General features: G+C 35.6%; 2 protein-coding genes across 3 annotated transcripts; one reads left to right on the top strand and one right to left on the bottom strand.

The window, feature by feature from the left end:
- Positions 1-1625: 1625 nt before the first annotated feature.
- Positions 1626-10771, top strand: LOC136800480 (cytosolic non-specific dipeptidase-like). Of its 2 annotated transcripts, none has more exons than XM_067057139.1 (15): positions 1626-1830; positions 2529-2547; positions 2795-2905; positions 3551-3733; positions 4185-4349; positions 4677-4754; positions 4963-5036; positions 5342-5416; positions 6066-6153; positions 6337-6493; positions 6763-6815; positions 7078-7196; positions 7942-8027; positions 9939-10105; positions 10465-10771. In XM_067057139.1, exons 1-15 carry the CDS (start codon positions 1787-1789, stop codon positions 10543-10545), a joined length of 1500 nt encoding a protein of 499 aa, XP_066913240.1. In that variant the 5' UTR covers positions 1626-1786; the 3' UTR covers positions 10546-10771. The 2 variants fall into 2 exon arrangements, with proteins under 2 accessions (XP_066913240.1, XP_066913241.1); XM_067057140.1 differs by lacking the exon at positions 2529-2547 and adding an exon at positions 2350-2421 and having other exon boundaries at positions 1627-1830.
- Positions 10772-13385: 2614 nt separating this feature from the next.
- Positions 13386-21080, bottom strand: LOC136800483 (cytosolic non-specific dipeptidase-like). Its single transcript, XM_067057142.1, has 13 exons — positions 21022-21080; positions 20717-20735; positions 20210-20314; positions 19660-19989; positions 19306-19386; positions 18946-19019; positions 18159-18233; positions 17319-17572; positions 17090-17142; positions 16291-16409; positions 15432-15517; positions 14578-14744; positions 13386-13656 (listed from the first exon to the last, which is right to left on the bottom strand). Exons 1-13 carry the CDS (start codon positions 21054-21056, stop codon positions 13609-13611), a joined length of 1446 nt encoding a protein of 481 aa, XP_066913243.1. The 5' UTR covers positions 21057-21080; the 3' UTR covers positions 13386-13608.
- Positions 21081-26373: the final 5293 nt, after the last annotated feature.

Below are 26373 nucleotides of genomic sequence, written 5' to 3'. Positions count from 1 at the left end.
TTGTAACTTGTAACACATCCCTGTGCCACAGACCCACTGGGACCCCAGCCCCACTGGAAAATTAAGCAAAAGTTTTGTCCCCCGGTTGGAAAATACCATGGAAATTTAGCCCCACTGGGATATTTGATTTCATCCCCATTCGAAATTCAATGTCTGAAAATTGCACTCAAAAACCATCCCTACTGGGTTTGGGTTTGTTGCCCCTTTGTTAACCTTGGTGCTTGGAACAAGAGAATTTCTATCCCCATTAGGATTTCAATAAGAATTTTTATCCCCACTGAGGAAAAAAGATTCACTGGGGCTGTGAGACAGGGGTGTTGTAACGGTTCCTTGTCGTGTAAAACTTTTTCAAATAACGGGAATCAGATACAAGATCAGGATCCTGGTGAGGTGGGGATATTTTATCAGGTGACTCTCAAATAATGATAATTTTTCACAAAACACTTTTAAATCTTTAAAAATCGTATTGGCTCTCATGATTTTCATTTATTGAGACTTTTTAGGTAAATCTTGCTTTTTCAAAATCTAAAATGTTTGTAACGTAAACAATGACAATCCCTTCTCACAGACCCAATGGGACCCCCTCCCACTGGAAAAATCGGCCAAAAATCTCGTCCCCGATGGAAAATTGTCCTCTAATCTTTGTCCGCTGAAAATAATCAAATGAGCTCATTCTCACTGCAAAATATTGTGCTATTTTTTCCAGTTCCCACTGAATTTTCTGCCTTGAAAGCAATTGAAATGCCAGCCATAAAAAATATGGGAATATTATGAATCCCCATCGAGTTTCAGTTCGATATTTTTATCCCCACTGGCTGAAAAAAATGCTACCGAGACTGTGAGAAAGGGGTGTGCAATGATACTCTTTTGCTTTTGCCCTCGTAATAAAGTAATAGAGTATAAACGATTTTTACGCGTCTGTCTAATCTGTTGGCACCTACTAGACGATGTTATCGTCCGTGACAATGATAGTAAAGGCGGGAAAATATTGCGGTGTGGCGTTATGGCGGTATACGAGAAGAATTGGCGGTAGAGTTTCAGTTTTTGTATTTTGCGCCAAAATTGTATAGCCTAAGACTGGCAAACTCTACCGGCTGTAAACTCTTTTCAGTAAAAAATCCTGTTTGCTAATTTTCTTCGACTTTGGGCTTATTTCTTAGATAGTGATTTGTCTTAGACTTTAGCATAGTCCAGATACCTACCTGGTTTTCTAACTGGCCAATATGCTGACTATATGTCATTTTCTTGTCTATCTAAATTTTCAAACTGTTCTTTTACTTATATCGTATTGAATTAACAAAACAATATGACATTGACCATTTCCTAACCACTTAGACACGTTTATGACGGGGAGAACTTCATACCCAACCACTTTGTTTACGACATGTTAAAATCTCCGCTAAATTTTTAAATACATTTCCATAACTGGGCAAGCTATGACGATATAACATCTCTTTTTAATTCAATTTTTCTCACCAAGAGTTTTATGCATTTTTTATAATTTTTGTGTCTATATTTTCAATAATCATGAATCTTGCATTATTTTTGCAAACTTCTTCAACAGATGAAAGTACCAGATGAATTTTTGATTTTAATTCACATCAAAAAATCTTCTCGTGCATGTGGATAGGTTGCAGGTTTATGTAAATAAAAATATACATTATTAGACTGTTTCAAAATGTTTTTATATGGTACACCACACCTACAAATAACGGATGGGAAGTAACTAATTTATTACAAACAATAATTTCTATTTTTATGAACTTTTATTTACAGGTCTGTCAAAATGGCAAAACCCAAAGCAGCAGATGAACTCCAAGATTTCTATGAGTAAGTTTGAATTATTTTAATCTCTTCCTTTGAAAACATCAAAAAGCTACCTACTATAGCCTTACCCTTATTTAAAGTCTTATAAATCTTTCAATTGTCACGTTATTATACCAGAAGTCCCTTCGGAAATAGTGGGTATGGATCTTTGACTTCCAAGCCCGAAGGGCTAGACTCGAGACTCCTAGATAGGAAATGAAGCCACTTATTTCCCATCTAGAACGCCTGCGTGCTGTTTTTAAACAAACACGGAATTGAAAGTAAAATATATCGATAGATTTGAAAAAAATGCAGCCCTCAGAAAAAAAGGAACCGCTAGATACAGTCCGTTATCATGATTGCGGCGCGTTCTAGGCGCGTTCTGGATGGGAAATAAGTGATTTCACTTTTTCTTGCCTAGGAAAGGTTGAGATTCTACTCTAGCCCTTCGGGCTTTATAAAACTCAATGGTACGGATACATTTCGAAAGGTTGCTTTTTGAGACTCAGAATCCGGCTAAAGTTTCTAAACCTCTTTTTTCAGATTTGACCTCTGGCGATGCTTTTCCTGACTTCAAGCCTTAAGATTTCTATTTTTTGAAAGTCGCATGACACAGTATGTAAATATCTTGGTACCCCGGGTTGCTATAAAGATTAAGTTTTCACAGTCCATTTTCCATAAGATACAGCATTTCTCAGAAAGCTTTTCATTTTTTCTTACAGTTACTTGATGAAACAAGAGGTATGTCATCATTTTTCTCGTTTAAATTAATGTTCTAAACTACAAAACTCACTTGGTCAATTCTTATACATTGAAGGCGAAAACTCATCATCTAGGCAAGAGACAAAATTTTCCCCGAAGAACAGTTTTTCTTGTAAAACTTCAAGTTGATGGGACAAAAGTGACTAAGTTTTTCCCCGAACATATATTATGGTACTAAACTTGAAAAAAAATACTTCTATTTCCTTTTCCAAACCCTAAATTGTAGACGATCGATAGAAGTATAAATCTACTGGCGGATTATTGTGCTATCAAGAGTGTATCAGGAGATGAAACACTTCGCCCCGAATGTTTCACAATGGTCCACCGAGTCTATTCCGTAAGTCAATGATTTTTATTAAAATAAATAAATGTATGTATATTTAAAGGACTGCTGCTGGGGGGATCCTGCATCGATCGAAAATATATTTAAATTTTTAAGACAAGAAATCTATCAAAAATGACGTACTAAAATATTGAAATCGCTGCTCTTAACTTGAATAAGTTATAAGCATTTTCATAACGCATGAAAATGAATACGTTTTTTAGAAGAATAAAAGAAAATTCAACCCGTGAATTTTCGAACAATTTAATATTATATTATAAAAATTATGATAAATTTGAGTACCCTTTAATCAGGCTATATTCTCCAATCTTTAAAAAAATCTTACGTGGACGGAACTTTAGTATTAGGCTAAGAACCCTTTTGGATAAGTCTTTGTGGTCTTATAAAAACTCTAAAGAATTCCAGTAAAATGAGCTTGTCTTGCTGACAGTGATTCGATAATAAAGAAAGCCGATTTGAAAAGAATCTCAATGCAACTTTAATGACAGAGAAAAAGTTAACAGCCCATCTGATTTCTATTACGTCCATGATTTGATTCGAAAACAAGGATATAAAAAGATTTTGGGTATACTAAACAGCTTGAGATTGAAAACAGGATATCCGAAAGTCGATGTCTGACTATGATTATCATCGTTTCAGGATTTGCACAGTCTACTCGGCATCCCATTGGTCAATATGAGAATCCATAACAATCCTGAAGACAAAAAACTTCCACCAATCCTTACAGCTCACATGGGAAATGATCCTTCTAAAACCACTTTGTTGGTTTATGGTCATTTGGATGTTCAACCAGCTCCTGATCCAGAAAACTGGGTCCACCAGGTGAGTAAGGAACTAAACTATTTATCAATTTCATCGCCTGACGACTGACTATGTAAGCTATGCCCAGTATATACTTAATTGCAAATATAGTATAATGAACTAAAGATCGCATACATATATGCACCCTTGTCTCACAGCCCCGGTGAAACTTTTTTCCTCAGTGGAGTAGAAATTCCTATAGAAATCCCAATGGGGATAGAAATTCCAATCGGTTCGAAGGTTAAAATATTTAGTAGGGATGTTTTTAGAGTTCAATTTTTAAGCATGGAATTTCTAGTGGGGAAGAAACCAAAATCACTTTCCTGGTGGAGCTGAAATTCCAGGGTATCTTCCAACTGGGGACAAGATTTTGGCCAAATTTTCCAGTGGGGCTGGGGTCCCAGCGGGTTTATGACACAGGGAAATATAATTGAAAAATATTTGAGGAAAACTACTAATTTTCATTTTCTAGGACGATCCATTTAAGTTGACGAAAGTTCCAGCAACTGGAGGAACATTCGAGACGATTAAATATTACGCAAGAGGTTCGACTGATGATAAAGGACCTGTTCTTGGTTGGATTAATGCTATCAAAGCTTATCAAGATCTTAATATGGAAGTCCCTGTTAATATCAAGGTATCAATCAAGCATCATTACTTATAGCACTATCAAAGCATAAAAAAAGCTGACAATACGCACGGAGCGTGGTTGGGTATCGATAATAGTCTTTCCATTTCAAGTTTCTAAGTGCCTTTATTTCTTGGTCATCCAAAAGTTAACTTTTCGACGATTTTAACATCAGAATCAGATTTTGATTTTGTAGACACATGCTGTAGGACTTGACCACTGGGCCACCCGAATTGGAGGAGGTACATTCACTTGCCAAGTATCGTGAACATGCAACTTTGGAAAAGCATGATTAACATCATTTCTCTTTGACTATATGCGTCTTTTAATTTTCAGTTTTTGTTTGAGTGTATGGAAGAATCTGGAGGTATTGGCTTGGAACAATTGATTGAAGAACAATCGGCTTTCTTTGAGGTAGGGTAGATCTGAGAGCCGTCGTCAGATATCATAAATAAACTTTTTTACACTTTACCATCAGAACGCAAATAAGAGGATGATTTCAATTTTGCCACCGCATACGAGGAGTTGCTAGTTTCCACAGTAAAGAGATAATTCTTTAAATCTTTGTACCCACCTCATCACACATTACTCTACTTTAAAATCTGTTTGTGTATGTTGCCAGGGCGTTGATGCAGTCTGCATTTCGGACAACTACTGGCTTGGATTAACAAAACCATGTGTCACATATGGATTGAGGTTCGCTTTTCATTTTTCATTTTCCCTTCAAAGTAAATATCTTCCGAGTCGCATCATAAATTATCTCTTACTCATTCAGTTTGCAAACAAATTGTGTTATAAATATCACACAAGGATACTCCTGTATTACTCCTTGACGCCTGGATAAGACCCCCTTTCGCACTGGAAATATTGGTCCAAAATTCGTCCTCGGTATATAGATTACTCTGAAATTTCATCCCTGTGCACAATTAGCTGATTAAGTGGTGTAAAGGACCAACAGTCCGTAGAAAACTATGTTTCTCAATTAACTTTTTCTTTTTTAGAGGTATTTCATACTACAATGTAACAATTGAATGCGCTGCCGGAGATCTTCATTCCGGTGTTTATGGTGGCACAGTGTGAGTATCGAGGGAATCTAGAGAAACAATTGTGATGGGCTCTTCCAGAAAAAAATTTTACATGGAGGATATTTTGTCCGGGGGGGGAGGGTAGCAAAAAATCATCAAAATTTGCCTTGTCCGGGGGGGGGGGTAAATTTGCTCTGTCCGGGGGTAATTTGGGGTGTTCGGGGGTTCAGCAGATGCTTGTCCGGCGGGTAAAACCTATTGTCCGGGGAGCCAAAAGTCACCCTGTTCGGGGGGTAAATCACTAAAAATTGTTATATCCTCCACCCCCATGTACAATTTTTTTCTGGAAGAGCCCAATCGGTAGCAAAATAATAATGGACCGTGTCAAAAAATTAACTTTAACGTTAATAACATCATACCGTTGGCAAGATTCGGGCTCGAGGGTAGAAGCAATGGTCCATCTTTGGAAAGTGCAATAATATTTTTTGCCAACTAACAGTCGGTGATTCCACTCCAGACTGTTTGCTGGCGCTCGTAATTTTAGTTGAATTAATTAATTCTTTACTCTCATTCTTTGACTTTAAGATTTCACCACTTCTTTATGTATCTATCACAATATGCATGACATTTTACAACTGCCCAAACTTTTGACAAGCATAGCGGCAAAACGCTCATTTTTAATACCATTTTCTCATTGTAGGCGAGAGGCAATGATTGATTTGATCAATATCTTCAGTCAATTGACGGACGGTAAAGGAGGAATTAAAATTGATGGCGTCAATGATGATGTAAGGCTTTTACTGGATAAATGTGTAAGAGTTTCGGCTAAAAGCTTGACTGACATGCTATACGCAATTCAAAAGCGAGACCATTATATAATTAACGTAGTTAAAAGTCTTTGGACTTCCTACGGTTAGTTGGTACTGTTTACCAAAGTTATCACGTGATTTATTATTTTATCTGATCTCTAGGTTCTTGTAATGACGGATGACGAATTAGCGTTGTATGGCCCCATTGATTTCGATCCTGAAGAATACCGAAAAGAAATTGGAACCAAGGAATTGCTTTATCCTGACAAAGTTGGAACTTTAACACACAGATGGAGATACCCAAGTCTTTCCATCCATGGTATAATTTTTTAACATTTAGTCGAGGTGTTCCCGATTTTCGAAATCTGCCAAATAGGGATATTCATTCACTGGTAGCTCATTTTTTCTTTTGTAAGATTGTTTCAACTTTTCTGATCCACTTTCACTTGGAGAAATAAAAATTAGACTTTTGTTCCATTCAATCTTTTGAAAATTTTAAACAATAAATGTTCACACGATTTGCTTGCCTTACCACGGAATTCAGTTGTCGATATATGACATTTTAATCACAATATTTTTTATTTGAAGGCTTTGTTGGGGCATCGGATGGTAACGAAGATCAGACGGTTATCCCAAGACAAGTAAAATTTATGCTCTACCCATAATTAAACTTTAACCTCATCCGGGTGAAAATATTTGAAAGTTAAACAGCCGATGACACCTTCCAAATTTAAAAAACCCAAAATTGGCAAAAACAAGATAAAATCTAATTCAAAAATTGATTTTGCTATGTGGAGTCAATTCACAAACAAACAAAGAAACTCTCACTTCACAACAAAAGCACCGTCAAAGTGATAGAGTTTGAGATTGTATTTATTGTGATAATTCTTTTCTTGTTTGTAGGTCAAAGGCAAATTTTCAATCCGTCTTGTACCAAATCAAGATCCAGCAGATATTGATGCCAAAGTCGAAGCTTATGTTAAAAAACTTCACACTCAAAGTGGTAGTAAAAACCCGCTGACGTGAGTAATTCAAAATCTAAGAAAGATCTAACTAAGGAGCTTGTAGGCTGTGTAGGATCAGTTCATTAACTCTTTATCTAGAAAATTGTATAATTGTTTGTCATAAGTAACTGACCCAGCCTAATGATTGAACCCACGGGCTTGCGCGCTGTAGCATACGGAATACACATTTTTTATAAGAACAAAAATCTTTAAGCCTTCGGATGTTCTTAACTTTTTGAGTTTTAATCCTAACAATGTTCTTAACATGTTCTTAATTTCACCATTTTGGTCCATTTTCCTAAGAAGGTGTTTTTAAAGTCGCAAAGCTTTGAAATGTTCTAAACTTGTTCTTAAGATTTTTGCCATCGAAGCCTTATGTTCTTATATTGTTTGTGTACACGTGTACAGTACGTTTTGCACTAGCATATAAACATCCCTGTCTCACAGCCCTATTGGAACTTTTCCCCACATCTTGGATAAAAGTTTCTATCGGAATCCTAATGGGATGGAATTCTATTGTTCCAAGCTAAAGAAATCCCGTTGGGATGTTAAGTGTCGCTCAATGGCACCAAAATACCTGAAGCTAATTTGAATGATTATAGTAAAACTTTCTGTTTGAAAATGACACTAGAAGAACTCCTTAATCTTTATGCCTTGAAGGTGCAATTACAAATCAGCAAGTTTGTGTCTAATAGATTGAGCGCTTTCTTAAATAGTCCCTGAAAGAACTGTAACTGAGGGCATAACTTTCTACTAATTTCAGTTTCGTGGCTACCACGTCAGCACCAGCTTGGGTGAGCGACAACACTGATGCTAACTACAAAGCCGGTATCAATGCACAAAAGAGAGGTAATAGACCTTTTCATTAATTACATCACAAACATCACTTGCCTCGTATTCAATTAAATACCATGGTGATAATGTCCCTTGAGACACTAAATGATTTCTTCATGAATGGAAAGTAGTTTCCATAAAATCCGCTGGGAGTTAATCACCTTGGCAATAATTTCAAAACGAGGCAAGTGATGTTCGTGACGTAATTTATGAAAAAGTCTTCAATGATATCCAACATTTATGTACAGCACCTGACCCCGAGAATGTAGTAAACCCCGAGAATGTAGGTTTCTTATTTTCAAGCATTGTAGCCTTAACGATAGTTCAACTTCATAAAAAGTTGTTTCAGGGCATACTGTTACATATTACTTATTATTTCTAGACATGAAATTTTAACTTGAATTAATTTTTTCCAACGGAAATCTGAATCGAAGTTGATTGGATACTACCCGAATTGAGACATTTTTTAAATAAATCCTCTCTAAATCGAAATCTATTGTTATTAAGTTATGATGATAGGGTATTTTCTTATTCCTAATGAACTAAGGAAATGGGGAAAATAGTCCATTTCAATATTTATTGTTCTAAGTTAAATATTTTGACGAAAATGTTTGACCTACCTTTTGGGGTTAGTTGACCTACAATTTGGGGGCCTTCATAACCTGACATGAAAAGTCTGTCAAATTATATAAAACTTGTTTCTTGTACTTTCATTACATGAAAGTACTACCCTGAGAGATGATTAATGTTGATATTTTGAGCTTTTACGACGTGTCCCAGACCTACTGGTACACAAGCCCAATCAGAAGATTTGCCTAAGTTTGGAACAATAGAATTTCCATCCCCATTGGGACTTTAGTAGAAATTTTTGTCCCGCTGTGGAAAAAAGTTCCACTGGGGCTGTTAGGCAGGGGTGTTGTTACATTATTTACATATTTTAACACAAAATTTTCAACCTACAAAATAAAAACAAATTGTCTCTTCTTTTCGTCCTTTCTTTTACTTTTCCTCATTTGTAGCACAATAAAATTAATATCTTTGTTAAACTTTTGTGAGGGTATATTTATAAATCATAAATTTCACTTAGGGAACAATAATTTCCGATGAATACTAAAATTCCGCTCTCAACAACCAAATCTTTTCACCTACATTCTGGGGGTTGAAAAGCGAAAAAAATCAATTTTCAGAATAACAAAGTGCTCTTTAGAAAATTGTTTTGGCACAAAATATTTCTAAAACTTGCTGTTATAATTAATCAAATTGAAAAAATATCAACATTTTACTATTACTAGATTTAAAGCCATAAAACCAAACCTACATTCTGGGGGTTATAATGAAAATGGGAGTCAACTTCAAGGACCAAAACAATTAGCCTATCTATCACAAGTAATGAAACTAACCCCTGGGAAAGGATTTTGGTAGTTCAGAATTTCGTTGAAAACATTCAATGTTTTCTGAAATGCAAATCTACATCTTTCAGGTCTGATTCAAAATTCACCTACATTCTCGGGGTCAGGTGCTGTAGTGATGAATTTCAAATGAAAATTGATGCAAAAAAAAAAAACTTTAAAAAATAGATACACCCTAAAACTTCCGGGCCGTACGGCGTTTTCAGGCGGTCAAAGTGGCCATGATACATCTCTACCGAATGGAGAACAAGCCTGCAAAATATGCCCTAGCCTGGGAATCCAAGCGTTAAACTTTGTTCACAGTCTAGTTTATGATATCTTCACTGCTTGTTTAATCTTAAAACTTTGTGAGGTGAGGTATTTTTTGTTTTTCTAAGATTATGAGCTTGGATTCCCAGGATAAATAAGCCCTAAAATTAAGAATTGCACAATAACAAATCTTATCTTTGAGCGTCAAAAAAAAAGACAAACATATCTTCAACAGCACCATGCTGAATACTTTTTTTCTCCGCTTTAGTATATGGTATTGAACCAGACCTTACAAGAGAAGGAGGAAGTATTCCGGTAACACTTACTCTTCAAAACGCGACCAATTCAAGTGTCATGTTATTACCTATTGGACAATCTGATGATGGTGCTCATTCACAAAACGAAAAAATGTCGGAGAGGAATTACATTAATGGGGTATGGGAAAATTATAGGAAAATATAGCTAGAATTTTGTCCCGATGGGAAAAATATCCTACTATTAATTTCAGCCCTACTGGCAATTCAACTTTCTTTTTATCCCATTCGAAGTTATTTAATGAAAAAAAATTGCACTCGAAAACCATCCCCACTGGATTTTTTGACCAGGGAACAATAGAATTCCTATTCACATTGGAATTTCGATATAAATTTTCGTCCCCACTGTAGGAAGTAGTTTCACCGGAGCTGCGAGGAAGGGGCGTGATTTAACTAGTTCTGTAGATACAAATCATTAACTGATTGAATGAAAACTCTTCAAATAAATTAATAACATGAAGATTTTCGTTCTTTTTTCAGGCAAAGGTTCTTGGTACATACCTCAACGAACTTGGAAAAGCTCAGAAAACATTGAAAAGCAAGAAAACTGGCAAAAAATGAGAAGTATATACAAAAGAAAGAAAGCCTTTTTTTTATAACGACCGAAAAATTATTGTGCATGTAACGATGAATACCTTACTTTTAAGACTGTGATTTTGTAAACCGAAAATTGATAAAAAAATATTTCACTTTTTGGGGGGTTTTTGTAAGTAACATTCTTAGTAGAATTAAACAGGAATTATTGTAAATTCAATTTTCTTCGAGAAAGATATTTATGAAAGTTCATACACGGTTCAATAATTTTTTTTACGTCAATATTTTCCTGTTATTTGAAAATTTTCAGTTCGTCGTTCTTCTCTGTTAATTACAATACGAATTATTAACCATATAAATCCTAGGTGCAAAATTTTTTGAAATTTCTCAAACTTTACCTCAAAATTTGGTATTTTCTCAAATTTTACACCCTTACAGTGCACTTTTTCCCACTTGCTCACAAATCAACCCTTACAGTGCACTTTCCAAAGTCCAAAAAACCTACCCTTAAGGGCCGCACGTCCGGTAGGTCACTTACCTGGAGTGCCCCCTCCCCCGGGCTTGGAAGCCACAGAGCACTTGACTTGAAAATATAATTTGCAGTTTTAAAATTTTGAAGAGACTACCCCTTTTTCTGAAAGATTATGACTATTTCGAATGCACCGGGTAAATTTTTTTTGTGCGACCAAACAAAGGTAGCTCAGCTATTTGGTTGTGTACAGTAGTTTCATTTCAAAATTCCAAAAACAATAACAGAATGTTTGTCACAAAAAAAGTACTCATCTGTAACATACTGGACGCGCCACCATTCATAACCACTGGAATCTGTATCTCCTTTGTCAAATTGCAAGCGTTCTGCAAAGTCCGTGGGATGCAAAAGAAATAGAGAAACAGTAGTATAAACTGGTCTATTAAAGCAATCGACCATTATTTCGTTTTCCAGTTCATCTCCATACTCAGATTCTTTTCTTGTAGAAACAAAAAATATCGAATTATTTGAGCAATTATCGAACTCCTTTTTTACGAAAAAATATTTTTCTGTCTTATAAACTTCTCTCTTGTCACCCATCATGATAGTAACGGCTTGATACCAATCTGAATATGAAGGATACAAAAGCAAAGACTTCTTGTCCTCTTGATAATATTCTGGTCCCCATACCAAATGATCAATGATTGACATTGTCTCATTAGAAACTTTAGCAATCTGGTCCTGGTTTTGCATGTTGTCGCTAGCGTGAACAACCTTTTTGAGAATCTCAATTTCTTTACGCAAGCTTTGGATGGCTTCATCTTTCTCTTTATTTTCTTTTTCCAATTGAATGATTCTCAACTTATCCTCGTTGTTCGATTCTAGTTGTTGGATTTTGACTTCCAGTTTCTCCAGTCTAGATTCCATGTTTAGATATCGTAATTTCTAAAAAGTTAAAATTGACACTGCTTTTTCATACACACGTAATATAAAAACTTAGTTCTCTCTTTTTTACAACACTATAGTATAAACGTCAGCGATAACATAACATCAGACAAAAATTATAGATGTGATAGTAAATTGACGTATTTTCTTATTAAATAAAGTATTGGTTGTCAAGAGAACAAATTATGGTTTTTCCTTTGGGAGAATTAAAACAACATGCTTAATAATGTGAATTTTAACAAAAGCCGCAGAGACGTGAATAATATAAATACACGTTTTTTATAAGAAAGTAATCTGTAAGAATACTCATGATGAAATTGGACAAAAAATTAAGAATTTATTAAGAATATCACCATCTTCCAAATTGGCAGCTGGTGCATACCAGTAACCAGCAAAAAGAGATAATTCTGTAAGTTGCATAGAATGACCGCAACGTTTCTATGGATGCGCTGCTATTTTACGCAACATTGACTTTCAAGCCCGAAGTAAATTCTTAATTTCATCATGAATATTCTTACAGATTATTTCTTATAAAAAACGTGTAATTTTATCATTCACGTCTCTGCGGCTTTTGTTAATATTCAGGAAAAAGCTTTTGATCTCAAATTTTCAGAATGACTTTGTATCACCAAGCGCTTCAAAAGTATCAAGTTCTCGTTTCAAACTGGAGAGGTCGAAAAAAATCGATAAACTTGGGAAAGGTGTATTTGTTCTCTTTTCCGAAGGGCTAGACTCCAGAGACTCCTAGATGGGAAATTAACCACTACTAACAATTATTGAATTAGCTGAACGGTAGCTGCCCAGTAACATTTGCATTTTTAAACAAAGCTCAAAAGATAAGCCTTGACTAAGTGAAGACTGTATGGTTTATAGGGTTTGGATGGCTAGATCACGAGATTTGAATTTAAAGATTAATTAAATTTCCGACTTTCGAAGATAGTTGGAAATTGTTTTCCTTCCCGTTTCTGTGCGAACATGTTTTCTACGCATGCGTAAGCATGGAGTCTGGGACTATTCAAAAGGGCTGACAAGCCGCGTGTAGACCACTTGGTCTTTCGACTCTGGTTAACATACTTAGCAAATATTTGGGGATGAGCTGGAGTTTTTATAAGATACTTCAATAATTGGTCATTTGAAGTGATAGAGATGATGCGTTCTTTAGAAAAATTAACAAAATTGTTTTATTACTGGTTAACGACCAACCTAATCAAACAAGAGCTTGTAAAAACTCCAGCTTGTCCCAATATTTGCGACCATTTCAATTATATCCGATTTAACATGTAACCACTGCTAACCGGAACCACAAGACAATGCCTTTCAACGAAACAAATGTGTCAATTTATTGGGAGGGGTTTAGATAGGAATAGTGCATACTTGAAGCGAGTGAAAGCTTTAGTGTATAGTAACAAACCCTGTAGATTAAATTGGGGAAAAAATGTAAAATCAATATCTATATAATTTAAATTCATTCATTTTTCTCATAATCATTAATTATCTCCTGTTAGAAAAATTAAAAATAAAAATATTCTATGTACTACGACATTCATTTTTCTAAGAAAATTATACCCTCTAAAAAGATTTGAAACTAGATCAAGCTTCTCGTTCATTAAAAGCCATTGCTAAAGCTTTTAAGACAAAAAAACTCTTGACCATTACAATTGCATCAGTTGTTCAGTTTAGTTCAGTTTTCCTAATTCGTCAATGTATGCTCCGAGAACTTTGATCTAAGGGGGAAAGATAAGAACAATCAAAACATCTTAATAACGGATATCGAGACATTACATCAAATGGCATAAGAAGGATTTTTTCAAGACATAGATTTTGCATTTTTGATCCACACACATTTTACATCGAATACAAAAAGATGTCTAGAATTTAGCGAAAGCAAAGATGAAATTAAGGAAAACCTGAACCGTTACATTTCCGAAATTATTAAAGCCCTTCAGTAAAGTACACGGTCAAAACACTTTAGGTCTTTAAACTTAAAAACAGCAGAACCTCAGTCAGAAATCGATTCTTTCTTATATCAAAGCGTGTATTTCGTGTATTATCCACTGACCTTTATATACCCTAGACCAAGTTTCTCAAACCTGGCCAAGCAAAATCTTTGATCGGAGTTTTTTTTAAATGGTACCTTAATGGCGGCACTACTCAATAGCGGTGTAAATGCGTCGAGAGGGCTAGATCTACTTTCTCTGGGAAAACATTTGATGATGTAGCACCGTTAGACGTTAATTTTTAACATTGCAATGGCCTCTTTACAGGTACCAATCACTGACCTTTATATACCCTGGACAAAGCTTCTCAATCCCAGCCAAGCAAAATCTTTGATCGGAGTTTTTTGAAAATTGGTACCCTAATGTCGGCACTACTCGATAGCGGTGTATTTGCATCGAGAGCGCTAGGTCTACTTTTCCTCAAATTCTTTTGATGATGTAGCGGCGTTAGACGTTAATTTTTAACATTGCAATGGCTTCTCCTTGGGTACCAATTCTAAAAAAACTCCAATCAAAGATGGCAGATATTGTTTGGTCCAGGGTTATATAAAGGTCAGTGGTACCAATTCAAAAAAACTTCGATCAAAGATGGCGGATATAGCTTGGTCCAGGGATGTATCAAGGTCAGTGGCATTCAAAGTCACTTACTCCATTGATGTAATTAGAGACGTTGATTTTTTCGTTTTGTGAATGAGCACCATCGTCAGAAGCACCTATAGGTAACAGCATCACACTCTTCTCCGTTGCATTTTGTAAAGAAAGTGTTACTGGGATGCTTCCACCTTCACGTGTCAAGTCAGGTTCTTTTCCAAAGACTATGGAGAAAACAGCGCAAAGGTGATTTGTGTGAAGTCGTAAAGTCGCAATCTTTCCCCGCGTATTATCAGAGTCGATGTTTTGCATATATAACAGAATGATCTAGGACAAGACAGTCTTTCGAATGCTTTCGGGGACTCCACGACCAGCTAGATCGGCTATCTACTTTAAGGAAAGAAATTTTCGTGAAACAAATATTCACGGTTCACGGTTTTTCGACAAATCCACGAAATTAAATTCCGCAAAACACGAATATTCTCAGGAATTAAAAAGTCACCTCTAAAATTGGTTATTTCGGTTATTTTAGGGCAAAATAGGCCATATTGTAAACAAATAGATATCTCAACCGCGAATTTAAATTCCGCGAAACTTCCAAATTTTGAGATACGAATTACGAAATTAAATTCTTCCCGTATGAGCAGAATGGAGTGTTGAAAAAGGCAGGGACTTGAGAACTCCTGATTTGTGATGCCTTAAAACTCTCAGTCAACACTCCTCTAAGTCAACGTATAACTGAAAATAAGAATTTTATGAAATTTGCATAGTAGTGCTAAACTTACTAGAATAACAAAACTTCGACTTTGAGTTCGACGAATGCCTCGAATACTTATTCATGTCTCTTATAACTATAAATTTGAAAAAAAAAAAAAAACAGAAATTGAAAGTTTTTGCAGAGTATTACATACCTCTTTTCATGGCATTCCGTCCAGATTTGAAGTTATCGTCAGTGTAATCACTTAACCAGGGTTTGCCACCGTGTTCACTGATGACACTAGATGAAAAAGATAAAAAAAGTACTATTAGGTTCCAAATAAACGCCCCCCCCGCTTGTTAATTTTTCAACCACCACCCCCAACCACCCCCCTTATTAGGACCCCCGCTTATTAATTTTTAAGAATATTTTCAGCTGTCAAAGAGAAGGTCCCTTATTTTGCTCCAAATAGCCTGATTTAGCCTATAATTACCTTATTTTTGGGTTTTCAGAAGTACAATTTCCAACCCCCAAGTAATTACCCCCCCCCCCCTTATTAAAATCTCGATAATTTTCCAAACCCTTTGTTTATTCGATCCCCCACCGTATATTTGGAACCTAAGAGTAATTGGTAAAGCAGCAGTACAACATCATTTTCTTGTTCAAATTCTTCATAAGAAAACAAATATTAATTCAAACTTTTCTTTTTTTAACAAGTAAATGACACAAACATATAATACCACTATATGATCCCTCCCCTCCCGCAAAGTACCTCTAGATTACATCGCTAGGAGGAAGGAACCCCGAAACAGTTATTCCCGAACCCCGAACAGTTATTCAAACTTTTGAATTCATGGCGCAAATCTGAATTAAAAATCACATATCGAAATGACACAGCTGTTTTCGATAAAAATGAAAAGTAATTGAGTGGCAAGTTTTGGTTAAGGTGAAGTAGAGTAATAGACTCTTTCCCCAATTTCAGGCTTGTAACGAAAAACCCGTGGCATTTAAATCTATGCTTATCCAACTAACTTTCGTATTTAATTTGTTTGAGGCTTTGTTAAAAAACTTACGTTAGCCTGTTGGCAGATCCACTTTCAGCGTGCACTTTCTTCAAATAATCTTCAACTAATTTATCAATCATTTCTGGAGTTTGTGATGGCACCAAGCGGATGGAGAATTTACCAATGACCTGATGAAAACAATTGTTATGATTACTTTTTACCTATTTGCAATGAGATACAGTGGCGTTTTTTACTGACCCTGTATATCCCGTATCCCACATCGAGAAGACCGTGCAATATCTGTTCATCACTCCTCACAAAAATCGTGAGATCAAACCACCAGGAGAAAAATGAACCAAAAATTAACCAATTCTGGTTATTTCCTATCAGATTCCGAATGATGGGTGAAAGTAGGATGATCCACGGCCAATTGAATCATTTTACCGAGGCGATATGACCAATAGAGGTTTTGTAGAGGTTTGCTAAATCACACATTTGTTTCCATAACGACGAAAGATTTATTCAATTTGAAGAACCTCCATATAACCAATGGTAAATGGGTCCAAAGTCATCTTAATTTTGCTACCTAGCGCTCTTATTACTTAATGTGCTAATCCAGAAAAAATTTGTACCCCCTATGCTGAGGAGATCTTTTTTTTTTAAAGGTTGATTTTGTCAAATTTTTCAGGGCCACCCTGGATTTTCAATCCCAATTTTACTGACAGCCTGGACGTCACATCTCCTCAACATAGGGGGTACAGACTATTCCTGGAATAGCCCAATGCATTCGACTTTCGGTAACTTTGGGTAAAGTGGTTCAAGTTGTTGTTCGAGATACATGGAGAATTAAAGAGGAGAAAATGTTCACCTCCTTGGGAATGACAGTCTTGCATCCTTCACCATCAAAAGCATTCTGGAAACCTAAAATAGAGAGATAGTATCAATGTGGAAAGAAAATCGCCTCGAATTGCTTATTATCTAAACTCGAAACATTCACTTAAAGCTTAGCTCATCTTAAACAAATACGAAAGAAAATCAATTGACCCCCTAGATATCTAATTTAACTGAAAAGGTATTCCTTTAACATTCATTTTTACCGTGAATAGAGAGAGATGGGTATCTCCATCGATGTTGGAGAGTCTTCTTTTTACAATCGCCACCGTGATGTAATAATTTATCAGCTCCAATGTCTTGTCGGTATTCTTCAGGGTCGAAATCAATGGGTGCATACAGTGCATCTTCCTCCGGGGTAAGTTTATCCACAAGTTCGTTGACACCAGGAATCAAAATACGACCTCGTTGGTTTACAATCTTGCTGAGCAGATGTACTAAATCGATCATTGCCTCGTGCCTAAAAAAATATTAATCATAAAGCAGAGTCTACTCTAAAAGAATAAATCACATCATGTAGTGCAGGAAACAAAAACTTAAGAAACTACTACAGCTATAAAATTCGACATCCCGCCTTTCCCAGGAACAAGGTCAAATGGCAAAAGGTACTAGAGGCTAGCAGGGGTGTTTCACTTATTTTGTCTTTTGTGCTTTTTTCAAACTTTTTATTTTGGGCTTAAAGGTTTTGTTTTTAAATAACAGTGATATCATTTGCTTACTCATCAATTTTAATTCACAAGCTTTTCACATTGGATTGACACGTATGTGGAGCAAGATTGGTCAGAAAGAGGAAAATAAAAACATTTTTTTCGCTTATATGAAATATGTGTCTGATATGAAACGGAACACTTATGTAAAAATAAAACCTTTAATAAAAAAGAAAGAACTTTTAAAATTCCCTAAAAGGGCAGCTAATAAGAAGATGCTAGATGGTTTCTTAATAAAAAAGAAAGAGTAAAATTCCCTAAAAAGACAGCTAATAAGAAGATGCTAGATGGTTTCAAATGAAAGTCAAGGATTAAACATTTATTTAGAGAAAAACTTACACAGTGCCACCGAAAACACCAGAGTGAAGATCAGCGCCAGCGCATCTCATCTTGACATGATAATAACAAATACCTCTAAAGTTAAAAGAAAAGTTTTGTTCTATTTAGGTCCTAGAGCGGAGTGGCAGGAGTACTAGGGTTGGAGATTGTCTGTGATGTGCGGACCAGACTTCCGAAAACCGACCCTCAGTGTCAGAGAGACCAAATTTAGTGAAAACTAAAAAATGTTCGTAAAAGTTAAAAGTTTTGCGACTCTGAAAAAGACAACTTTTTGTCTTTCTTAGAGAGACTTTGGAATGTGGAAAAACCAACCCTTATCGTTCGCGTATACCCAGCACCCATTAAACTAAATACCCCCCCCCGCAGATTTGAGTTCTTGTTTCATTAGAAGTTCCTTTACTGATTTTATGTTAATCATTAAACTGAAGGAAAAAATGACATATCTTTTACAAAAAAAAATCAAAAAAACTAATCAGAAGAACATATAAAGCCCAGTATCAAACAAAATGAAAGAGTTCAATTACTCTTTTTCTTGATGATACTACCTTAAGTGGATAAATTTTCGCGTGGATTAATTTTCGCGATTTTCGCGTATTTTGGCCATTTTCGCGAAATTTTGTCCACGCGAAAAATTTAAAATTATGATTTTTGCCAAAACCCCTAGGAAAATGAAAGAAATTAGGGGAAAAAGAGGCTGATTCGCGAAATTTAGTCGACGCGAAAATTTTCGATTTTCGATTCGCGAAAAAAAGTCCACGCGAAAATTTATCCACTTAAGGTATTTTACCTCAATCCATAAGTCACACAAGGAGTACTCTTTCCCAACCAATAATTGTCAGAAATACAGCAATAGTCTACACCCTGGAAACAACAAATAGCTTACAAAAAAGTTTTGAAACAGAGACAACATGGTCTTAGAGACTCGTTTGTTTGTATAAAAATGGTAGAGCAATCATTAGAAAAATTAACCATTTCACAAAATTCAAGACAGAAATCGAAATACATCAAACTTTAAAGAAAATCTACACCAACCAAGTCTTGACCAAAATCAAGTGTGTAATTAATTCTTTTTCATCATTTCAAGACCAAGGAAAGCAAAGTCACTATGTTTCGAATACTCTTGTTCAAAGTAAAAAAAGGCTCTTACCGAAAAGAAAGTGGACTTTCGTTCATCGATCAATTGATCTAATCCTTCACTGCCAGACTCTTCCATACCTTCGAAACAAAACTACATTGGAAGAAAAAGTTAACGTTTTTTCAAACAAAATAAATGAGAACACATGACTTCAGAGCCAAAAATTAAAGGCATTTTGAGGTTTTCAGGGCTTTACAACATCTAACTTCTTATAAAATGACACTAGAATACTCATAAAACGTTTAAAAAATAAGAACAAAAGATAATTTTCGATACTATAATAGAACTAGCAGCAAAAAGTTTCATTTAGTTGATAACGAATGAAGCCTAAACCAACCAAAATGCTAATAGAATGACATAATAAACCTTTAGATTAACAGGGATTTCCATCTTCAGAGCTTGGTATGCTGATAAAACATTAATCCAACCGAGAACAGGTCCCTTATCATCGGTTGACCCTCGTCCGTAAAGTTTGCCATCCTCTGTCTCTGTCAATTTGAAAGGCTCATAATCCCAACCGTCAGATCTGTTTGCTGGCTGAACATCAAGATGCCCGTAGACTAATAGTGTCTTCTTTTTTGGATCATCACCGAGATTCCCCAAGATGATACGTGGTAACATGAGATCACCTTCCTTCTTTCCTTTGTTGAGAGGGTTTTCAGCTAACTCGATTTTAGCACCTAAATCCTCGAGTTGCTAAAGTGATGATAAAGAGAAGTCGACGTTCAAAATTGATTCTGAAGTTTATATTTTGTGCAGAGTTTATCTAAATTTATTTATGCAGCTCTGACGATTGTCCACTATATGTTATTAAGTCAAACTCAAATGCTAAAGGATTGTTAATTTGAAAATAATGATGAAAAAGAAGGTAATGAAATTCAAAAAGAACTGAAACAGTTCGAAATCCTATCATTACCTTTTTGCATTGCTCCATCATTTGGAAAACATAGGGTCTGCGAGCAGGTTCTGCAGAAACACTTTCGATTTCAACCCATGTTCTCAGCCCTTCAATGTAGCTTTTCTACAGAAAATAATGAAAATATTCATTATCAGGATCATAGAATTGAAAGTGTCAGATGTGGTGTATTTATAACCTCAGCCGGGCACGGTAGCGTCCATTCCTGTGGGGGGGGGGGGGTACTTAGGCAAAATGGATGTCGGGTATGTGCGAGCCATAAGAGTCCCTTTTTCACACCCTCAAAAGTCTCTTTTTAACCCCTTTGAAAAAACCATTAAAAAGAAAATCGAGTCTCTGTAAGAGTCCAAAAAGAGTCCAGGAGGGGCTGCACCCAATAACTGGACACTAAAAGGGCATCTTATTAAAAAAGTGTCTCATTTCTAATATTCCAATCAGATTTGAGAGTTTATTTCTTTTATTTTGACTTTCAAACTAACAGATCGAAAGTAAATTTTGAATGCATACCTTGTTGTTGTCGACAAATCTAAAATCAAATTAGATACAAAGATTAAGCATTAATTTCAGGAGAATCTTTGTTTCAAGAATCTAGTTTAAATGTTTAGATCATGCCAAATGTCTAAACTAAGGTAGTGTCAATTGAAATTATCGATGAAAGGCATTGTTACCAATTATTTGATTCATTTAATAGTTTATTATTATCAATATTCCTATACCAGCTGGACTTTAAAAAATGTTGGTTCATCAATCCAATTTGACCTTTTCTTTGATAAAAAAATCAGTTGTTTATAACAATAGTAAACAAAACTTACTCGAAAAGTTGAGATAAAGAATCAGCCATGTTCATCAAGTTTTACTTTTTTTAATTCTCCTAAATAAAAGGATTCAAAGTTCAGTAACCTGCCCTGATAATGTAACACATTTTCCTGGGGGAGGGGGGGGGGCTTTCAAAAAGGTGCAACAAAATTTTTCGGAGGGGGGAGACGTTTTAACATATTTTTTCTTCCTCAAATCAGATATTCTCTTTCTTGAAAAATTAATTATTTCTTATAGAAGTGTGAATGATAATTGATACATTCTTGTGTGCAATGCAAATGTCCATAAAAATCAATTGCCCGGGTCCAGGTCATGAAAGGGGGGGGGACTAATAAGGGGTGGGAAAAGGATTTTTTTCATTTTCAGGGGGGGTTGACAACCGGACAGTCTAAAATTTCTGGGGGTACTAACCCAGAAGGAACTATGTGTAAAATATATCTAGTTCACAAAAATGCCTGTATATGAAATTTTTTTTATAAGAGCCAGTAATTTTGGTTATTTTTACTATAATTGATGGAAACTCAGCAATTCAAATCACAGCAATTTTCTTATTATTTGATTATGTTGAGCCTCGTTGTTCTTACAAAACTTTTCTTATAAATCATGTAGCTGAATGTTTTTATCTACATAGAAACTCTCCTGTTCCTAAATTCTTTTCCCAATATTTCAATGAATTCCAAGCTGAATTAGTCTACCATGGCTGCAAATAAATATTTTCAGTCAATCGGACATCCATCATGTCCGACAGAAATCCTGTCGGTCAATCTCAAAATCCCGTCAGTCATTCAGTGTATATTTTTTTAAAAAATTATACAGTTAGGGAGAAAGCGAGCAAGTAAAATAAAAGTGACCTTGGAAGAATTCGTTACCGTAACAGAGAAATAGGAAAAGTGATCTTAGAAATACTCTTTAAAGTTACGAAGAAATCAAGTATTAAAAGAATAGGCTAAGTAAGAGACAGTGGTGTAAGAGAATTATTTTCAACTCTCAAGTTAATGGTTTATTCCTCTTTTCATTCTGACATCATGACAGACACAAAAGATTTTCAGTCGGTCAAATGGCTTTTTCAGTCGGACATTGACCTATGGCCGACGCTTATTTGCAGCCCTGGAGTCTACCATACCACCACTCTATAACTTAAATATCCTTTCCCTCAGCATTTTGCCAGCAATGCTCATGTTATGTTTGGCAATTTATCAATTTGAACCAGAATTAAATGGCTAGATAGTTTGTCTACAACCCATTTCTGTGAATTCTATTAAACTATTGCAGCCAATCTGCCAAAGAAAAACAAGTCCACTATTCCCAGCTATTTTTTCATCTTTGTGTCAGCCAACAATCTGTCTGATATTGTCATTACAATTTCGGCTACACCAAACAAATAGCTAATTGTTGGTAAAAACAAGACCGGTTGGTTGCTGGCAAGAATTTAAGTCCTTTGAATTGCTTCTGTAGTCAGAATTTTCAGACATATCAATGCATTTCTAACTTAAATTATAAGACCCCCACCCCCATTAGCAAATTTAATTCAACCAAAACCAATCTTTTTAGTTTCAACAGGCTGTCTTGATGTTTCATGTTATGGGTTTTTTTATCAGATAGTAAGTTTATTTGTTCAGTATGGTAAAAATCAACAATTAGTGGGCAACATTTTAATACTGCAGATTCGTCTATTATTATTGACATACATCCTTTAATCTTGACATAGCTGTACTTTAGTCTTCAAAACAAAAAATCAAACAAAAAGCCAAAGTTACCAATCAATCAGTAAATTGTACTCTCTCTATCACATCACAGATTGTTGAAATATGAGAAAATGTGAAAGTATCATTTTTGAAAAAGAAAACTTTAACAATGTAGGATCACTAAAATACTAGTTAGCATGTTTTCCACAAAGACATCCAAATCAAAATGACTTTTTGCACGCAATGAATTTTTTATTAGGCTTTTTTACTGTGAACTAAAAATAATAAAAAGAACCCAGTTTCCCTTCAAATTTAATGTAACGAACATACCGCCAACAACTCCACCCAGCATTCTTGGCGATAGAAATGAAAATAGAGAGTTGTACACTTTCTGAGGCTTTGCAGTTTTTATCAAATTGTTCTTATCCTGTTCTTATTTATAGGATGTAATTGAGGTATTTTAGGCGTTATAGCCAATTTTTACTACTTTGACCTGCTTTGACCACTAAAATTGCTTGAATTTGAGTAATTTCAAGCTCAGCATTGTTCTTTTAAATTGTTCTTATAAAAAAAGTTATGTGATTGCAAGCCCAGAGCGTGTAAATAAGTAAAAGGATGGGGAAACCAGGTCCTAAGCACGCAAATTATTTTGATCACATGACTTGAAGCATTGTAAAGTTTAATGATGGACACGAGAAAATTTTTTGCAATGTTTACTGAAATTCCTGTTTGATAAGAATAATTAAAGAATTTCATTCAAGGTTTGTTTTGATTATTTCACAGATCCAGTGTCAAGTCTACAAATCTGCAGTAAGTCCAAAATATAAAATCCAAATATACGTTTCCTGTAACTTTTATATGAACAATTAGGCAGTGCTGCAAATAACGGCCGGTGACCGGTAAATACCGAATATTACCCCGGAATCGGCCGTTCGATTAAGATTCGATTACATTCGACAATCGAATCGCAATTATTCGATCGCGTTCGATTACGTTCGATTGGTTCGATTGCGATTTTTGTTCGCAGTTGTTTGATTGACACCGTCTGGTTAATTTTCACTTTCTCTAAGTAGTTTCACTTTTGTTTTGATTTCAAGCTAACATCTTTTGATTTCAGCCAACAACAGGGTGCTTGCCCATGGTTACAGGGGTTTTTGCAAAAAAACAAACAAAGAAAGTTTTCCAAATCCCCTATTTCGATTGACCAATAAAAAGGAAACTTTTCCCCATGTTTCACATTTTTTGCACCAATTCTTCTTAGGACCCTGTCGACGCACCAGACTGTCCGGTGTATTTGTCTGGTGGCAAAAATTATCCTTTCGCTACACCCACTGACCTTTATATACCCTGGACCAAGCTTCTCAATCTCAGCCAAGCAAAATCTTTGATCGGAGTTTTTTGAAAATTGGTATCCTAATGTCGGCACTACTCGATAGCGGTGAAAATGCATCAAGAGCGCTAGGTCTACTTTTCCTCAAATTCTTTTGATGATGTAGCGCCGTTAGACGTTAATTTTTAGCATTGCAATGGCTTCTCCTCCTTGGGGTACCAATTCTAAAAAAACTCCAATCAAAGATGGCAGATATTGCTTTGTCCAGGGTTATATAAAGGTCAGTGGCTACACCGGACGCAATAAGTCTGGTGTCAGTCCGGTGTTGCATGCAGGGAATTTTGGACGCCGGACATTTATGAAACAAAAAATTAAGAAACACCGGAACGCACCGGAATGGTCATGTCCGGTGTTTTGATTGTCCGGTTGGAAAAAATCTCCTTCTCTGACACCGGACATCCGACTTCCTTAAGTCAGGTGTAGAAATTGTCCGGTGGTTAAAAAAATTCTTATTTTCACGCCCGGTGCGTCGGCAGGGTCCTTTCTTCTTCAATCCTGAATGAAGTGAAATGAAATGAAATATCGGCTTGTTTGAATCTCTTGTTCTGACAAAATAAATACCAGTTTGGTACAACCATATTATTGAAAGTTATTCTTCACATAATGAAACCATAAGATATCAAAATATCAAAGAACATACTAAAATCTAAGTGTAAAATACCTATACCTGACAGTCGTCATGTGATCATCGATCCTCGCTATGAAAATGTTAAAATGTAGACACTTTCGATTTCTGTAACAAGTGGTACCATTTTTAAAATAGGTTAGGTAGACTAGATCAGAACAAGGAGAATCGCCATTTATTGCAGAGACGAAATAGTGGAGAGTTCAATCGAACCAATCACAGTTGAGTTTTGGAGCTACAAGCGACTTTAGGTCTTCACAGTATTTGAACTTTCATTTAACTAAAAAAAATTTAAAATGGCGACCAAAATTTGCAAAAGGTTTAGTTGTGTTTTTGATTTTCTCATCAAATATCATGGTATTTATGTACAAATCGTTGTATTAATAGCGTGTAAGGTTCTTTTTATTTTGGTTAAGCCAAACATATCCTTACTTGATTTTTAAAATACTTTTTGAAGGCTACTCCACGACTCAACAATCTCAATCATCCTGCCTGTGGCTGTGCCTGACAACATCCAATGTGAGAAATCCGATGATAAACCCTGACTTTGATGCTATTTGAATCAGCTCTCCTAATAGAAAAGTAATTCAGCATCAGCAGCTCATCGGGTATTGAATTGAAATAATGGTCCAATGTTTAAAACTAGTTTTAGAGCAGTTTCTGAGGCTATACGGATGGACTTTTTGTTGGGAGGGCATTAAACTAGTCTGGGATGGATCTCCTTTTCTCTGACAGAGAGTCTCTGAAAATGTTCTTTTACCTTATGTTGACCCCTTTTAGATAACATTTTCTGCTTAGTCTCTGGATATGGCAACTGAAAGTGCCACCTTTTTTGTCCCTCAGCAATTAAGATTTGGTGGTACAAGATGTTCTACTTACTTAAATGCTCCAGACCAGGTGTAGATGAGCCTCCAAGCCTCCATCTTTATCTTTGCAGCTCCCGGCTGTATAGTTTTAAGTTCATTCAGCTTCCCAATAGTTGAGATGTTGAAGTGTAGGGATTCCATTTAAGTAGGATATCTGAACCAGTTGTTGGATCACAATCAGATATCTCTTTTGAAGATGATCACAGTTGGGCAGTGTAGACCTAACTCTTCACACAAAAATTACGGGAAACTCATGTTTGGACTTTGTACCCTATGCTATGCTGCACTCAAGCACTTAAGCCAAAGTCCTGCAAAGGCAGGACAAAAATCAGTTTTTTGAAGTTTGCAAAAAAACGCCACATAGAAGATCTTTCAAATTCAGTATGAATACTGTAGAGCAGTAAAAAATACAACTTTTCTATTTTTTCTTTTTTTTACAAAAGTTCTAGGAATGGAAATAAAGGGATAATGATAATTGAATACTATATCCATTGATGACACGCAGCACTATCGTAAAGCTAGAATTGCTTCGCGTACTCTTCGCTTGAGAAAATGATTGACAGATTGAAGTTTTTCACCCGCGCAGGAGTTTGTGGAGCATTCTCGGCTCAATCCTCGGACCGCTCTAAAAATGGTAGACTGAGCTCTGATAGATCATTTCGATGGAAGTTGTTGCAGTGTTTAGAAGGCTCTTGACAGAAAATTTTTTCTTTTATTGTCAATGATGACCAGTGATGACAGTGCGATTATTAATTATGTTAGATCTGACAAATTGATGTTTG

The sequence above is a fragment of the Clytia hemisphaerica genome, unplaced genomic scaffold, assembly GCF_902728285.1.
Source record: "Clytia hemisphaerica strain Z4C2 unplaced genomic scaffold, Clytia hemisphaerica genome assembly, whole genome shotgun sequence".
NCBI lineage: Eukaryota > Metazoa > Cnidaria > Hydrozoa > Leptothecata > Clytiidae > Clytia > Clytia hemisphaerica.
The sequence above is the reverse complement of the archived record's forward strand: the minus strand, read 5'-3'. Positions and strand labels throughout refer to the sequence as shown.

What these genes read in the sequence shown, in the direction of transcription:
- LOC136800483 (XM_067057142.1), bottom strand. Translation starts at nt 21,056, where the DNA reads ATGAACATGGCTGATTCTTTATCTCAACTTTTCGA. An exon ending in TGTGTGACTTATGGATTGAG is followed by an intron (nt 18,234 to 18,945) that starts GTAAAATACCTT and finishes TTTTAACTTTAG; the next exon opens with AGGTATTTGTTATTATCATG. An exon ending in ACGGAATGCCATGAAAAGAG is followed by an intron (nt 14,745 to 15,431) that starts GTATGTAATACT and finishes TTTTCTCCATAG; the next exon opens with TCTTTGGAAAAGAACCTGAC.
- LOC136800480 (XM_067057139.1), top strand. Translation starts at nt 1,787, where the DNA reads ATGGCAAAACCCAAAGCAGCAGATGAACTCCAAGATTTCTATGA. An exon ending in CCCAAGTCTTTCCATCCATG is followed by an intron (nt 6,494 to 6,762) that starts GTATAATTTTTT and finishes TTTTATTTGAAG; the next exon opens with GCTTTGTTGGGGCATCGGAT. An exon ending in TATCAATGCACAAAAGAGAG is followed by an intron (nt 8,028 to 9,938) that starts GTAATAGACCTT and finishes TCTCCGCTTTAG; the next exon opens with TATATGGTATTGAACCAGAC.